This window comes from Pelodiscus sinensis, chromosome 10, assembly GCF_052426305.1.
Source record: "Pelodiscus sinensis isolate ZL-2025 chromosome 10, ASM5242630v1, whole genome shotgun sequence".
NCBI lineage: Eukaryota > Metazoa > Chordata > Testudines > Trionychidae > Pelodiscus > Pelodiscus sinensis.
Genome location: NC_143061.1, coordinates 24,512,303 through 24,529,410, shown reverse-complemented (window position 1 = coordinate 24,529,410; position 17,108 = coordinate 24,512,303). Strand labels below are relative to the sequence as shown.

Genomic DNA, 17,108 nt, shown 5'->3' with positions numbered 1-17,108 from the left:
TAGGTATCTGAACACTTTAGATATGTTTTGACATTTCAGTTTTTGCATCCACAAATGTGATTTCACATTTGAGGATCTTGACTTAAAGAGGAGGCTAGACAGCAAAAGAAAATGAATTTGAGGCTGCAAGAATTCTGATTTCCTTGCTGATATTCCATAATAGCATCTGTAAGCTATGTTATGTTTTTAGTATAGACTATTTGGGAGTGTTTGGACTGTAGTGACCTATAAAGTACTCTCCTGCCTTTTATTCCTTTAGAGTAGTGAATCATGCTATTCATCATGTGACTCCTTGAATATAATTGGCGGCTGTTTCAGTGATTAATAGAAATTCATAGTTATTTTGGTTATGCATATCAAAATAGGATAAGGCAAATTGTCTGTATAGGGACATGTTCTTTTGGAATTATGACTATAGATTAGCTTCTATGATAGATAACACAGTGTGTTGTCTTTTTAGGTTTGACTATACTCACAAGAGACAGTCTGGTGGGGCAGGTCAGTATGGTAAAGTAATAGGGGTTCTACAGCCTCTGGATCCAGAGAACTACACTCAGTTGGAGTTTGAAGACAGAACTGTTGGAACCAACATCCCAAAGCAGTTTGTACCTGCTGTGGAAAAGGTGACAAGTATTTTCTAATATTTTGTATTTATTATACAACAGTTGCACAATTCTTACCTTCCTCTTGCATTGTCATCCCTGAGGAGACCAGTCCTGCCTCATTGAAGGCAATGAGAGTTTTACTGTTGAATTCAAGTTCGGGCAGGATCAAGGCCTATATGTGGTTTTACAGTGTTTTTCCCAATTCCTAAGAGTTCCAGTTTTCCATGTAATTGAGAAGCTCTTCTTGAGGGAGAAACATTCTTTTCTTTACTATGTTATGTTTTTACATCTTGTTTTTTCTTCTTGTCAAGTAATAGAACTAGAATTACTAGTTTAGGATTATACCTGCTGTGAAGCTTGCTTTCTGTTAGCAAAAAGATTGGTGCTTAATCTTTTGAGGCAGTTTACTGTTCCTTACACACTGCCATTAACATTATCCTTTTTAAAACTGTATTTTGGAGTGAAAATTGTTGACTTGGAGACACTTCTCCACAGGGATTCCGTGAAGCTTGTGAAAAGGGTCCTCTAATAGGTCACAAGATTTCTGGAGTCCGGTTTGTCCTAGAAGATGGTGCACATCACATGGTGGATTCTAATGAATACTCTTTCATCCGAGCAGGCGAAGGGGCGCTCAAACAAGGTATCAACCCGCTTTTAGATGGGCTGTTCTATATGTTCATGATGGGATCTTAGTTAAAACCAAATTAAGCTATTGATTTTATTTGTATGCTCATTGCTTGCTTGCCTGCCTCTATTCATACACAATTCCCATTCAGAGACACTCAGCTGAATTTAACCTATGTTGAGCAGTGGATGTATAAGATTTGTAGAAATTCCAAACAGCCTTTCTGAGAAATGTGACTTCACCCCTGAATTTGTAGAAAGGAGACAATGAACCCTTTTTGCATAGATCTTACTGGGAACTACCCCTTCCCTAATCACCCTGTAAAGGTAATGATGTTTGAACAGGCTTTCCTGGAGTTGCATGCAGAATAGGTGGTACCTGCTACAGAATACGTTGATTCTTTTAATGATATAAAATTAATGCTTTATTAGCATCTAATGATAGCACTGCTAAGTTTTATCAGAATGATTCACAAAATTGAAGAATATAATACTCAGAAGCTCCTAGCTAGACAATGGGCTAGATTCTGATCTTATTTGCATTAATGAAACTGAAATAAAAATATGGCCCAATGTTTGTGTATTTACTTCCTAATTCATACTCCTTGAGTATCTCCATATGGTCTTATGTTCTTCACTAACAACATTAGATTGTACAGTTATATTTGAAAGAACATATACTCTGATATTTTAATGGTAAACCTTATTTCCCCTGTGTAAATGTTACAAATTAATGAATGTACATGACATACCAACTAGGATAAGGAATTGGCAACTTTTGAGATCAGTAAAGGGTTTCTTCTAGAAGCTGGTCTTCCAACCATACTGAGAAGCTGTTGATTCTAAATAGAATTTGGGTTAGAAGGGATGAAAACTTTCCATAGCCTTTAAATTCTGCAGAAATAATAAAACTTGTCATAGGAACCTGTCTTGATTGCTCAGTTCCAAGCATTTGTCACTGATTAAATTAATTTCAAAGTCAAATACAACATCTGTACACTGATCTATTTTAAGATGGGTTTATTTTTCTGTTTCTTAAAGTACAAATTGTGATCATGTCTCTTCCCCATCACTAAAACTGATTTCAAATGCTTGTTAAATAATTTCAAAATGACGCTGTCAGATCTTTTTTGAATGCATCCAGCTGAACAGCAAATAGAAGTCCCATCTAAGTAAAAGTGAGGAAACATGGTGTATGTGTCATACCTCTGTAAGAGTTGTTAATTCCCCAAGGAAACAGGGAAGTAATTTTTTCTAACAGTATCTGAGATGATACTTCCCTGAGCCTAAAATAAATTCAGGTTATTGAGAAGAGAAGACAGCCTGAGGAAATGGTTCTTTCTGCACTTCAAATGTCCATTCAGCAAAATAGTCATAATTAATGGTTCATAGGAGGTAAACCCTCTTGTGGGGTAGCCATGTTAGTCTGTAACTTTAAAATCGAGTAGTCCTGTGGCACCTTAGAGACTAACCAAAATATATAGAATCGTGAGCTTTCGTGGGTAAACCCCACTTCATTACCATTGAATCTAACATCAGCATTTTCTAATCATCTTCCTCTATAGTAAAAACAACAAGGAGTCTGGTGCACCTTAAAGACTTAACAATTTTATTATGGCCTATGCTTTTTTGAGTTGCAACTCACTTCATCAGATGCATGAAGGGAAAGAAAAAGAAACAGATATTAGGGATATAGAGATGAGTGTTACATAAGAGCTAATTTAATCAGGGTGGATGTGGATAAGAAAGTGAGAAAACCTAAAGTGGAAAATTACTTATTGCAGTGAGCGAGCCAGTCCCAGTCCCTGTTCAGACCCATTCTTTTGGTGTCAAATTTACATATGAATTGCAGTTCAGCAGTTTCATATTGCAGCCTATTTTTGAAGGTGTTTGCTTGAGGGTGGCAACTTTCAAGCCTGTAACTGTGTGTCCAGGGAGGTTAAAATGTTCTCCCACTGGTTTTTGTGTGTTACCATTTTTGATGCTTGATTTATGTTCACGTTTTCTGTTTGTCAAATGTACATGGCATAGGGACATTGATGGCACATGATGACATGTGTCACATTAATAGATGTGCAGGAGAACAAGCCTTTGAAATTATAAGCTGATGTGGTTGGTTCCTATTCTGGTGTTAATAGGGTATATGTATGGACAGAGTTGGCAATGAGATTTGTTGCTGGGATTGGTTCCTGGGTTAGTGTTTATGTTGTGGAGTGTGTGGTTGATGGTGAGTATGTGTTTCATGTTGGAGGGGCTGCCTGTAAGCGAGGAATGGTCTGCCTGCTAAGGTCTGTGAGAGCAAGGGATTGTCATCTAGGATAGACTATAGTTCCTTAATGCTGTGTTGGAGAGATTTTAGCTGGGGGCTTGTCAAGGGGTACGCCCCCGTCCAGGGGCTCGGCCCCCTCCGACCGGGCCTATACAGTACTCCAGAGTCCCTAGGCCAAGGTCCCGGCCCTTCTATTAGGGTATGTACGGTAGCAAAAGTCTCAACACAAGTCCCGGCCCTCCTATCAGGGCATATACGGTAGCAAAGTCTCAACACAAAAGTCCCGGCCCTTCTATCAGGGCATATACGGTAGCAAAGGCCTAGTCGCTCTGAGAAGCCTCCCCTGGCCCGGGGTTTGTTTGTCCAGGGAAGGGGAAAACAGGTGGTAGGGGGACCCGGGCCCTCCCTCTCCACCGGGTCCCAGCCCAGGGCCCTTTAGGCAGGGTCTATGGCTCCTGCCGGCTCGGCGGGGGATCCGGCCGATACACGCCGAGCCAAACTTTGTATCCCTTGCCCTGGGCTGCTTCCTACCACGCCCTGGTTCCCCCCGGACCCCTTCGCCTCTCAGGCAGTACCTGTCGGGGTTGAGGGCACGCTCCTGCCACTCTGGGCCGGCGGTTGCTTTCTCCGTGTCCCGGTTCAGCGCGGGCGACGACTCTGGCCCCAGCGACTGCAAGAACTCCGGTCCGGCCTGGTCTCCTCCTTCTCCCTGGGGCCTCCCTGCCTGCTGGGCTCCTCCTGCCTTTATACCCGGCTGCTGTTGGGAGCATGCCCAGCAGGGTCGGAGGAGCGGGGCCTTCTCTGCCAGCTGGGCCTGGGCTATCTCCTGCTCGTTAGTGCGGGGCCTGTCCGCCCTGTCACAGGGCTGTAGGTAATGGCCATTGGCGTGTTTTCTTGCTTTTTGTTGGGTTTGTCCTGTAGTAGGTGACTTCTAGGTATATGCCCCAGCCATAGCTTAATTCCCGGTTGTGAATCCCAGCTCTACTCCTGGCCTTGGCCCCTAGCCCTGGCTGCAGCTCCAGGCTGTGGCTTAGCTGGTGATTCTAGCTAAGACATCACCCCTGGTCTCCAGTGCTTTATCCCTTTGGCATGGCTCCGCCCCTCCAGCTGTGGCTGTGCCCCTGGCCATTGTCCTGGCCTAAGGGGACATGGATGCTTTCTGGTAAGAGTAGGTTGTGAGAGGAAAAGTTTGGGCATTTCCAGACTGGAGAGTACAAGTACCCACTGAGTGAGGCTGGAAATAAAGACTTCCAATAATGTAAGATATATACTTTAATATTAATCACGAAAGCCCTTGACATTGTTGTGTGTCAGAATATCATGACTATTAAGTAATTGCAGCCAGGATTCTCCATTAGTTCCAGTGGTGGTCCATGCACAAATTAACTTTTAGCTAAATGTAGCCTTTCAGAACTGCCATGGAAATCTTCAAGCTCAGCTGCAGCATCTGTTTTCTCACCCTTTACTGCCATAATAATTATAATGGGAAATGAACACACTCTGTCACTCTTGGCCTTATCCAAGCACTTTGAAGTCAGTGGGAAAACTTCCATTAACTTAAGTGGGCTTTGGATTAGGTCTGGTGGCCTAGTGATTGAATAGAATTTAGCAACCTTGGGATAATTTTTGAAGAATGTGTAATGTGAATGGATGAGGAAAGCCTAAGGATGTAACTATTCTGCTTTTTATCTTCCTTTTTATCTAGCTATGGAAAATGCAGCTTCGTACATACTTGAGCCCATAATGTCTGTGGAAGTTGTAGCACCAGTTGAATTCCAAGGAGCTGTGATTGCTGGAGTTAATCGTCGTCATGGAGTGATCACAGGACAAGATGGAGTAGATGGCTATTTCACTCTGTATGCTGATGTATGTGCTGTTCAGTGTGTCTAAACCTCTTCCCTTTCAATGACAGACATAAAGATCATTTTAAGGAACTTTGTTTTAATACTAGCCAATTATCCCATCATAAGACGGGATTTTCAGGTCTCTCCTCTACGTTGGTCTTCTCTCCTGAGCCTCCAGTCTCTCGCTCCGTCTCTCTCTCTCTCTCCTCCTACTGCCTCCCCCCCCCTCTCTCAGCTCTCCTCTGCCTTCTGCCTCTCTCTCCGTCTCTCTCTTTCTCTTCTCTCCCTCCTGCCTCTCACTCTCTCTCCACTCTCCTCTGTTTCCATCGGGGATGCCCCGCCCCTTGGGCATGTACGTCGCCGCTCAGCTGGGCCACCACGTGGGAGCAAGCGACACAAATGGCCTCTCTCTCTCTCCTCCTCCTAATTCCTCACCCTCTTTCTCTCTCAGCTCTTGTTCGCCTCTTGCCTCTCTCTCCAATCTCTCTTTCTCTTCACCCCCTCCCTCCTCTCACTCTGTTTCTCTTCTCCTGCTGCTGCTGCGTCTCTCTCACTCTCTCTCTTGCTGTCCTCCGCCTCCTCTGTTCTCCTCGCTGTCTCCTCCATGTCCTCTGTGTCTGCTCATCTTTCCTCCTTTTGAATCTGGCGCCCTTTCCTGACGTCAGAGACGCACACTCGTCTAGGCCCCGCCCTCTGGCTGTTCCCTCTGGGCGGTGCTGTTGCCTCCCCCCATGGTGCGAGGCTGACTTCTGTGCGGCTCAGCCAGGCCACTGCGCGGGAGCAAGCAGCACAAGTGGCCGTGTGGGCCCCGTGCTCCTCACGCTTGCTCCTGTGCGACAGCCTGGCTGAGCGGCGCAGAAGTCAGCCAAGCGCCACGGCAGGAGGCAACAGCACTACCAAGAGGGAACAGCCAGCGTTTCAATGTTACAGAGTCTCAGACATTGGGCTACTATATGTATGATATAAGCAATCATGTTATGAATAGAAGCAATTTCTTGTTTGTTTCCCTTCATTATTATTAAATCTTTGGCTGATTTTTCTTAATTACAAATTTGACCATATTAGTCTGACAAGTAAATTGTATCTGAGGGATAAGTGTGACTTGGTGGAAGAAGTTAAATATCATTGTATAGTGTAATTGTACAGCAGTACTATTAAACTTACTATCTTAAGTCTTCACTATTTTAGCAAAAGAGTTTTGTGCAGTGGATAGAGCATTGGACTGACACTTAGGAGACCTGAGTTCTGTTATTTGCTCTGCCATTATATGATCTTCAGTTACTCTCTATGTCCAGCAATCCCATCTGAAAAATAGGGATATTGATACTTCCCCTGCTTTGTGCATTGAGAGGTATAGGTGAAAAGTTCTTCATTGATTGAAAGGGACATTGCCAACTTTTTAAAACTAATAATTAAGTTTTCTAGTAGAGAGCACTTTAAATCAGGGATGGGGAACCTATGTCCTACAAGCCACACACGGTTCATTAGGGCTAGCTGCTGGCAGGCTGCCAGATATTTTGTTAACTTGAGTGTCCTCCAGCACGGAGCTCTGGGGTGCCCAGTGACTATGGTTAGCCATTCTCAGACAATGGGCACGAGTTTGGCCATTACTTTCCCATTGGATGGGAATAGTGAACCACGGCCAACAGAAGCTGCCTGCAGGCGCTCAAGCAAACAAACTGTCTGGAGGCCCTCCAGTAGCTAATTGTGATGTATCACTTACAGCTGGCATGGCAGAGGTTCTCCACCCCTGCTTTAAATAATATATCCAGAAGTCTTTTTTCGTTCAATTTTTCTTCTCTGTTTACAAAGGGAGAGAGTTTGACCAGCTAACTATACAATGGAAGCAGTGAAACCTAATATACACAAAGTCCTGGAGGAAGTACAGAATAAACTACTTACAAAGTAGAAGAAATAGATTTTCCTCTAACTTCTTACAGTTATAGAAACCTGTAGTGTTACAAGTAGATTTGTAGATTTTTAGACAAATATGATTTTTTAAGCTGATTTGTGTCCCTTTTTACATTTAATTGTCTTATAAGTCAGGTTAAATGTATTTCGGAACAGTTGTAGGAGGTTAAAATACCTTATCAAAATTCGATCACTTTTGTCATTAATTTTCATCCCTTCATCGTAAAAAAACATTTTTTAACTGCTATGGCAGCACTCTGTCTCCATCTATGGCTTTGTGTACGTGAGGAAAAATAATTCATTTGCTGACAGTGGGTGTCAGTAACATCTGTAGTTGAATCACTGCTGAACATGATTTAAATGCAAGTTTAGCCGAAGACAGACCTATTCAGTGTTGTTTCAGAAATTGTGGTTCATACCTGCAGCACTGTTCCCTCTAATTTTTTTATGCCTGTGTATGTATGGAATGACTTTTGTTATGTGCACCAATATCAAAATGATGTAGCACAAAATGAAAGTCATTACACACACAGACAGTGTGTGACCTGTGTCAAGCCAATGGGTTGAAATGCAGGACAGGGCTCAGGCAGAGAATTGAGATGTGGGATGAGGGCTTTGGCTGAAGGTGTGGATTCTGGGGTGGGTCCCTGTCCTAGGAAGTGAGTCCCCAGTTCTTTCTCACCACAGCAGCATGGGGCTAGGTGAGAAGCACCTCTCCACAGCTGGCCGCAACAGCTCCAGCAGGCATAGCCAGTGGTAGCGGGAAGGGCACAAGGCAGGGCACCTGTCTCCCAGCCAGGGCAGGTCCAGGTTAGGCTTGGTGGGGGCCAGGGAAGGGACACCTGTCCCCTGGTAGAGGCAGCTCTTTAATTCAAAATTACATTGAAAAATTCCATGATTGTACGGGAATAACATGTATAACATAATTTAAATTGAATTTCAGGTGCCACTGAATAATATGTTTGGATACGCCTCAGAACTGAGATCTTTCACAGAGGTAAGTCAGCAAATAAACTCTGGATTGCTTTTGTTGAAGTATACCGGATTTACAGAAATAAGCATATGAGCATGTGTTTATCGGCAGGTCACAATAGTGACAGCAACAATAGAAAAGAGAATCTAAATTGTAAGTAGAGTCAAAATATGAATATGTACATAACTAATGTGGTTTATTCAAGAGTACTCAGCTTTATTAATTTCTGTGGCAGTGAGAAGCTGTACTGATGTTAGACACTAGAACAAAAATGGGACAGATGCCTGTAATGCATTATTAATAATTTAATATTTAGACATAATTATTGTGACTGAGAGTAATAACTGTAGAAAGGGGATGGTGTAAGGAAGGATTTGGGTTATGGTAAAGTGATCTACAGTTACCCAGGTTGAGCACGTGCACATTTAGATGGTCAAGTAGGATTTTTTTAAATTACTATTGGCGCATTTTGGGCCAACAGAAAAGAAGAAATCTTAAGTAGTAGTTTGAATTAAGACAGGTAGAGGCATAGAATAGTATTAGGGGGAGCTTCACTCATGGAAAAACATACAGAAATAGAAGCAGTTGTACTGCCTCATATTGGGTTATAAAGGAAATGGCTTAGTCATACAAACATCCAGTCCCCTGTGGTGTCATACATTGTGTACCCTATTACATATTGTGACAATCTAACTTGACATCATTTTGGACATGGGCTCCAGATTCAACTGAGACCACGTCTTCTAAAAGGGGAGACATCCCCAGACTTACCAAATTTAGAAAAGCCCGTGGCCATCAGTCTGTCTGGGCTGATGGCTGTTTTCACAGAAAACAGTACAGCCTGTGACAATTTTATACTAGTAATTAATAGCCAGAATAACTCAATAGACATTGCTTTTACAAGAAGTTTAGAAAGGAGGTGAAAGACTAGATCTTTGTATGATGCATTCGTCCTTAAAATGGTTATCATCCAAGACTTTTAAGTTATTGCCAAAGTTTCATTGTATGTAAACTTCCTGTAGCAGTATGTTCTTTTAACAACAGTAATTAATGATTTTAGAAACTTTAAATGTTTACAAATTGGCTGATAATCAAACTGCAGATTCTTGGAATTCTCGGAGATGGAAATTTCTCCTTTCTAAGCAAAAAATATTAGGTTGTTGAAATAAAGGGCCGGATTTTCAGCTGATACAATAACAACATAGTTTTTTTAAATCAGTGGAGCTCTGCTAGTTTATAACAACTAAGGTTCTGAAACATAGTTTTCAGTTGGTTAGAATACACAGTAAATATACAGGTATTGCCTCCTGTCGTGGCATATGCACACCCCATCTCTTGGGAGAGGTTACACGAGAGCGTGGTCGCCACCTCATCAGCTGTTGGACCACCGGAAGTCTCTGTCTTAGTCTATGGACCCTCTCCCTTGGTCCAGGGTAGTATTCTGTAGTGGCTAGAGTCAGTGCAAGGTGGCCCTCTGACTCAGGGTAGCATGGCGTGGTAGCCCAGATCAATAAAGTATGGTCCTTTAGGGCATCATGGGGGTCAGTTGCTCCAGTAGGGGGACCCAGGCCCACCATTTTTCACCAGGTCCTGCCCCAGAGCCCTGTGATTGGCAGAGTGGTCTGCCACTCCCTCGGCAGAGAATCTGGCTGAAACACACTGAGTTTACCTAGGTGGGAGAGGTCGCTCCTGCACCCTCCCTGGGTCACTTTCTGCTGGCACTGGTGGGATGGCATCCCATGAAGTGGCTGGGTCTTCTTTTTCCCCTGCAGCTGCTTCTTCCTGGGATTGCTCAGGGGCTGTGTGGCAGCAGTCTCCTGGGGTTCTGTCTCCTCCTGTCTGGATTGCTGTCTGGTGGAGTCTGGAAGCTCCAGCTAAAGGTCCTTCTCCTTCAGTGTCCAGTCTAGACTGAGCTGTTCTGCTGCCTTTTTTGCTGCTCCAGCATTTGGAGTATGCCCATTCTGGGTGAAGGGGTAGGACTTCCTCCACACACAAGTTTTAATCCCACTTGTTTCAGTGCGGGGTATGTACACTCCGTCGCTCCTCTTTTGTTGAGGAGAGTCTGATAGGGATACAACAGAGTATTGAGGGAATCAAATCAACACATTCCATACAATCTGCATCTAGGATGCTTTTTTCCCTTTGGAAGGGTGTGTTCAGACTATTCTCCATTCAGTTAATGGAACAGTATTGGCAGGGCTGATATTTGGAGAATTCTGCCATTTTTTTTTCACAATGAAGTTCTGTATGGCCCTGGTTCAAGAAAGCATCCTTCTTCCATTTAAGTCAATGAGATTTATGCTAGGGATGTGTTAGTGCACACGATTAAACAGTTACCCGATGAGCCTGGACATTTAAAATCTTGCCTAGAGAACTTGACCTATTGTTGTTCCTGGCCAATGGGAGCTATGGGATGTGGAGTGGACCAGGACACTGCTTCCTGCAGCTCTCATTGGCCAGGAATGGTGATCCGCAGTCAGAGAGCTGCGAGTGGCTGTGGTAATTAAACTGTTTGTTGGCCTACCAGGGGCTAACTTTGGAGAACCACATCTGACGCAGGGCCACTTATTGCCTGCCCCTGGCATAGAAGCTTCTTTCCAAGTCCAAATTATGTTGCCCATTTTGAATTTTTGTGCAGGTAATGAAGTTTTTTGAAAGCAGCACTTCAGTAAGCAAAATCTCCATCTTTAATCATACGAATTTTTAAGACTGTATGCTAACTTAATTACAGGTTGGACCTCCCTGATCTGGCACCCTTGGGACCTGACCAGTCAAAGCAGGGAAGTTTCCCTCTTTTCATGGCCCATGCGGCTGTGCTGCCACTGGGCTAGGGCTCCAGCTTACCCGTGCTGCTTCTCCAGCCACCCCGGAGCTCTCTAGCAGCTGCTGGGGCTGGAGCTCTGCAATCAGGGTCAGAGCTCCCCAGCCACAGCTAGAGCTCCATGGTTGTAGCCAGGCTGGAGCCCCCCAGCCGCTGGGGCCAAAACTCCCTGCTGTGCTGCCCCTTCTTCCCGCTGCCACCAGACTTTCCTGTTCCTGGGCTCTGTGGTCCAAGAACATCTGTGGTCCATGCCGGATCATGGATGTTGAAAGACCAGAGAGTCCCAGTTAAGGGAGGTACAACCTGTAGTAGAATTACTCTAAGGCTGTGGCTACATTGGCAAGATTTTGCGCAAAAACAGCTGCTTTTGCGCAAAATCTTGCCACCTGTCTACACTGGCTGTGAGTACTTGCGCAAGAACACTGACGTTCTAATGTAGGAAATCAGTGCTTCTTGCGCAAATACTCTGATGCTCCCGCTCAGGGATAAGCCCTCTTGCGCAAGAAAGCCCGATGGCTAAAATGGCCATTGGAGCTTTCTTGCGCAAGAGAGCGCCTACACTGGCACGTATGCTTTTGCACAAAAGCACATCTCTTGCGCAAAGGCACATGCCAGTGTAAACGCTCTCTTGCGCAAATGCTTTAATGCAAAAATTCTTGCGTTAAAAGTATTTGTGCAAAATCATGTCAGTGTAGACGTAGCCTAATAGAGAGATTTTCTGTACATAAATCACTCATGAATAGCAATGCAACGTTCATTTTTACATGCAGGTACATCTATGTGTGAGGCCTTCAGTGGGTCATTATTAACACCAGCATCATTCTTTTCCAAAAAATGAGAAAGCAAAATTATAAGCCAATGGTAGTCTATAAAACTATTTGCTTCTACTTCTTTCCAAGAAAAATATACTGTTTGTGAAATAAACCTGGTCTTTCATTGCTATATATTTCATTATGTGACTTTGCATGCTTTAGTTGTAGTTATTAGTGCATACTGCATTGCCGAGTACTGTGTAATCTGACTGTAAACACAAACATACATGACAGTGTCCCTAACTTTGATTTTCCTCCCCTTCAGGGAAAGGGGGAATATACAATGGAATACAGTAGATACCAGCCATGTTTACCTAGTACTCAAGAAGAACTAATTCACAAATACCTAGAAGCAACTGGACAACTTCCCGTGAAAAAGGGCAAGGCCAAGAGCTGACTTGCCTCCTCCTGAGTGTTAATTAGCAAATTTTCACAATCTTCTGACAAACTTTCTCTCCTGCAACGCTGTGCAACATCAGTGACTCAACACATCCAGGGTGAATGGATGAAGTCAGACTGTATCAACACCTAATCGTTGTTAAAAGCATCTTCCTTTACAATGCATTCAGAAGTTACCTGGCAATCATGGCTGAAATGGTCACATATGAATTCCATTCATTAGCAAAAAAAAAAAAAAAAAAAAATCTGTTTAATTATAATATTTTGTCTTATAAATGTTTGTTTTTAAAAACTTGTATTAAAATTATATAGTAATTATTTTTGTTACTTGGAAAAATATGCTACTGTAACTATTGTTCCTCAGTTTTGAATCCTGTAGGATCCCAATTAAGAGGACTAAATTTTCACAGCTTGATGGGCATCAGGTGGGTGAATTCTTATCTAACAGAAGGAAAATTTACCCCTAAAGGCTGTTCCCAAACAAATCCCTTTGCTTCTGCAAGTCAACTCGTTAACAATATGTATTTCAGGAAGTGAATATAGATACTATTTTTCTTCCAATTCCAAAACAAAATTCTAATATCTTCCAAAGTCATAAATAATCCACCAGTGAAATGTATCTATCAATGCAATTTGCTGCCTACCAGCTCTGCTCAGGACAGATGAGCCCACTATAGTGAATTTGAAAATAATTGCTAAGGGTTTAGCATTATACCATCTTTAAATATAATTAAAAGCAAATATCTTTCAAGTGTTATGGATTTAACTACTGTTTAATTTGCTTGCCTATTACCATGTTCTCCAATCTTTCCATTGGGATCTTTTTGTGGCTGCTGAACAAACATAAAATAAACAAAAGCTATGCTAATTCTTCACTAAATCTCACATTCAAGAAGATAGTTTTATCCCCCATTGATATTAGCATCAACAGAGATCCTCAGAATTGATTAATTAGTTCCCATCAAGTTGTTGCACAGAGTAAAAAACAGGCTATTATAATTGGGTGAGAGAGAAAGGATATTGTTATTGTGCTTTAATTAGTTTTTATTACCTAATCAAAAGAATAACTTCAATTTTCACATGCACACTGGTTCTTTCCCGACAACTGCAACTCCTGCTACGCTTACAACATTATCTGCAGATTTCCAGTTAATAGATCATGAGGTGGGAGAAAGGTGTGAAGTTCAAAATCAATAAAGTGTGTTTGGGCCAATGTTCCTGGCTCCTTATTCTGGTTGTCCAGTCACAGAACAGAAAAGACAGTTGCCAATTCTGTAACTGGTGTTCTTCGAGATGTGTTGCTCATGCCCTTTCCACATTAGGGGTGTGTGCTCACCACATGCACCAGTGCCAGAAATTTTTCCCTTAGCAGTATCCATAGAAGGGCCGCTCTGCCACCCTCTGGCGTAGGGATGTGAATGACTAATTGACAAGTTAGTCGACTAGTCACTTCCCCCGCCCTTGCTGCCTCGAACATAAAAAGGCAGCAAGGCAGGGGAAAGAGGAGAGGGTACTTCAAAGCAGCAGCGCTGCATTGACTCTTAGGCCAGACCCTGGGCTCCATGCGGTGCTGCTACTTTGAAATGCTGCATGGAGCCTGGGGCCAGCTGGGGTGTCCTCAGGCTGCACGTGGTGTTTCAAAGCAGCAGTGCTGCATGGAGCCTGGGATCAGCTAGGGACTTCTCTGCTGACCCCCAAGCTCTGTGTGGCACTGCCACTTTGAAATGCCACGAGGAGCCTGACGCCTGGCTCCCCACGGCATTTCAAAGCAGCAACGCCACATGGAGCCTGGGGTCAATGGGAGAGTCCCAAGCTGACTCCAGGCTTCACATGGTGCTTTGACCTTTGAAGTGTAGCCAGCACCCACCCCATCTCTTCTTTCCCCCACCTACTCCATACAGTGAGCTCCTTATCTCCCCCTTCCCAGGAGGCTTGAGAGTGCTGATTTTCTTCCTCTCTCTCCTTGCGCAGATTGGACTCTCCAAACTCCTTTCCCTTCTGACTCCCCCTCAGACAATTCATTACTTACTCACTCACTCCCTCTCCTCCCCCATCCCTGCCACTTATTCTCTCCTTATCTAGCTTCATTTAGCTGCTTGCTCAGCAAGAGGATGCCCCACCCCTGCAGGTCAGCTGAGTTCCCTGATTGTGGGGAGCTTTGAATTTGAGCAAAGCTTAGAAAACAGCTGTGCGACTGCTCAGGTGCGCAGCTTACAGGGAACCTTGATGCCTGCCAAACACAAAAGGACAGCTAGCTTCCCATTTTTTATAGATTTCACTTTTGGTAGGAACTTCTTGTTCTCTCTCCCACCTTCTATGGAAAATTGCCTGGTCAGACCTTACCATTTGGGGTGGTCACATGTCTTCCTAAGACCAACCACTGCTTAGACTTAAAGGACAAAGAGGCTGTTTACAGGTGATCACCCAGACATTGAGGGTAATACCATTGATGGCTTTCATTTGCACATTTAAAGCCATAAAACTTTCTGAGGAAGTGGGTCTGGCCCACGAAAGCTCATCATCTAATAAACCATCTTGTTAGTCTTTAAAGTGCTACATTGTCCTGCATTTTGCTTCAGCTACCCCAGACTAACACGGCTACATTTCTATCACTATAAAACTTTCCATACCCCATATTTCTAACTTTACATGCAAGAATGATACATACACCCAAATAAGATATACAGATCCAGCAGATTGTAACATTAAAATCGATAGGTTACATGAGGTATTTTGTCCAAAGCATCTTTGAGTTATGCGTATTTGTATCTATAAATCAATTTCATTTAAAGCATGGAGGGGGAACCATCACACTCCAGTTTGTACAAATAAAACCTAAGCAATGCTAGTAAAAGCAGTGAATGTTCCATGTAGCGTCACTGCAAGAAGGAATTTAGGGTGGGGGAAAGTGACGATGCTCCCCTTCCCATTATACTGTGGATGCAGGTGCCACTCAAGAGGGCACCAGAGCCACGTTCTTACAGATACTGCTGAGGGAAAAACTTCTGGCAAGGGTGCATGTGGCAAGGAGACGCATCTAATGTGGAATGGACATGAGCAATCACTTGAAGAACCACAGTGACATGCTTTGTCTAAGCATTCACAAAAAGAGAAGAGGATTATTTTAAAATAACTATTGGAAACAAATTTGATTTCAAGGATTTTCTAGGTACACATAGATACAAAATAGATGCACCTAGCTCTATGCACACTAAACCTTATAGGATTAAATCCTGTTTGATCTACTCATGTATATACATTGGATCACGTCCTCTATAAGGACCTGTTATGACCTGGCAAAGGTTTCATCCCATTCTGCTGACAGCACATTCTACAAGAGCTCCGGTGTCCTCGGTAGTATTCCTTGAGAGCATCCCGATTCAAGATATATGCCAAACATGTCATTCATGCATACATGTACATTGCATTACATGTACACACAGCATTAAAGGGATAACGTGGCTTTCAGAAGGGCAATCCTTGCTTTAGCCATGAGTACCTATCCCTCCTCCAGTGGAACTGCTGATAAGTCACCTATTGGAATGCATATGAGCAGTGTTTCTTAAACTTTTTAAGACCGAGGAACACCAAACAATATTTTTTTTAAATGAGGAACACCAAGGCTTTTTTTGTTGAGCAAAAAAAAAAAAGTTATTGAGGGGGGAAAAAAAGGTTGCCTGCCCCTTTAAGGGCAGCCGTTTTGAATTCTGTTCTCTGTGGCACACCTCCAACTGCCTCGTGGCACACCGGTGTGCCGCAGAACACAGTTTAAGAAACACTGCACACGAGCAATCACTTTAAAAAAAAAAGTTACTTATCTTTCATAGCTGTTGTTCAAGATGCATTGCTCATGTTCATTCCAAATCTCACCTGCCTCCCCTCTGTCAGAATATTCTAGCAAGAAGGAACTGAGAGGGCGGGGGAGAGAGGTGTTGGAAGTGTCTTATACATTCCACCATAGTGCAGGAGGCTCCATAGCTAACCAGATGGTGATTTCTGCCGATTGTGTGTGCACGTACATGCCCCTGTTGGAATGGACATGACCAGCACATCATGAAGAACAATAGTTATGAAAGGTAGGTAACTGTTTTTTACTCAGTGGAATTACACCAATATAAATCTACATGAGTGATTAAGATTCTGTGTTTCTGGGCTGTTGGAAGTTTATTTTACGACAAGGTGTCTTGCACATGTTTTATTGGATTTGTAACATGGTAACACAGCTTGTGTACGGAGTTTAGTGGACAGTTATTTTCTCTTTGGGTGGTAACGGTTCAAGAATTTTTAGGGGTCACTTCTTTTTTTTATGTCACTGTCATGGCTCCTTCCCCACTCTGGCATGATAAATGCAGAAGTGGGGGCCAGCAAGTGTACCCCAAAGCCTTATCTACCAGGCTTTGGTATAAAACTTCCCCCAAGATCTTAAAAACCTAGATCTTGGGAATAAAACTTCCACTGCCACCACCCAAATGTTGCTAAAGAAACCAGGGGAAAGATCATTTGGGAAATCTTCCCCCTAAAACAAAAATCAGGGCACACCATTAACCACTGCCAGGTTAATAAAAGAAAAGAAAGAACTTTTATTATTACAACAATATTCTGGTTGCAAGTATAATGACTAGAGAGGAAGGTAACAAAATATACTCATGGAGAAACTCCATGGGCCTAGAACTTAGTTACAAAGAAAAGCCAAAACATCTTTTAGGCAGTGCCAGATCTCAGATCCCATACCCAATCCATAACACAATAAAACCTAACGAAACTACCTAAACTTTACCCTACTTACAGAAAATGAAGAATGGTGTCTTGGAGAGAGAGAGAGACATGCTTGTCCCTCTCTGTAGCTGCAG

At 43.1% G+C, this 17,108-nt stretch overlaps 1 protein-coding gene across 1 annotated transcript in view; it reads left to right on the top strand.

Moving 5' to 3' along the window:
* The window catches only part of GFM1 (G elongation factor mitochondrial 1), a 70,376-nt gene extending 56,903 nt beyond the window's left edge, over positions 1 to 13,473 (top strand). Inside the window, exons 14-18 of the mRNA XM_006123452.5 lie at positions 461 to 623; positions 1,101 to 1,245; positions 5,204 to 5,364; positions 8,197 to 8,250; positions 12,125 to 13,473. Of these exons, the coding sequence (XP_006123514.3) occupies positions 461 to 623; positions 1,101 to 1,245; positions 5,204 to 5,364; positions 8,197 to 8,250; positions 12,125 to 12,256 (655 nt within the window). The 3' untranslated portion in view covers positions 12,257 to 13,473. The remainder of the gene's footprint in view (positions 1 to 460; positions 624 to 1,100; positions 1,246 to 5,203; positions 5,365 to 8,196; positions 8,251 to 12,124) is intronic.
* Positions 13,474 to 17,108: the final 3,635 nt, after the last annotated feature.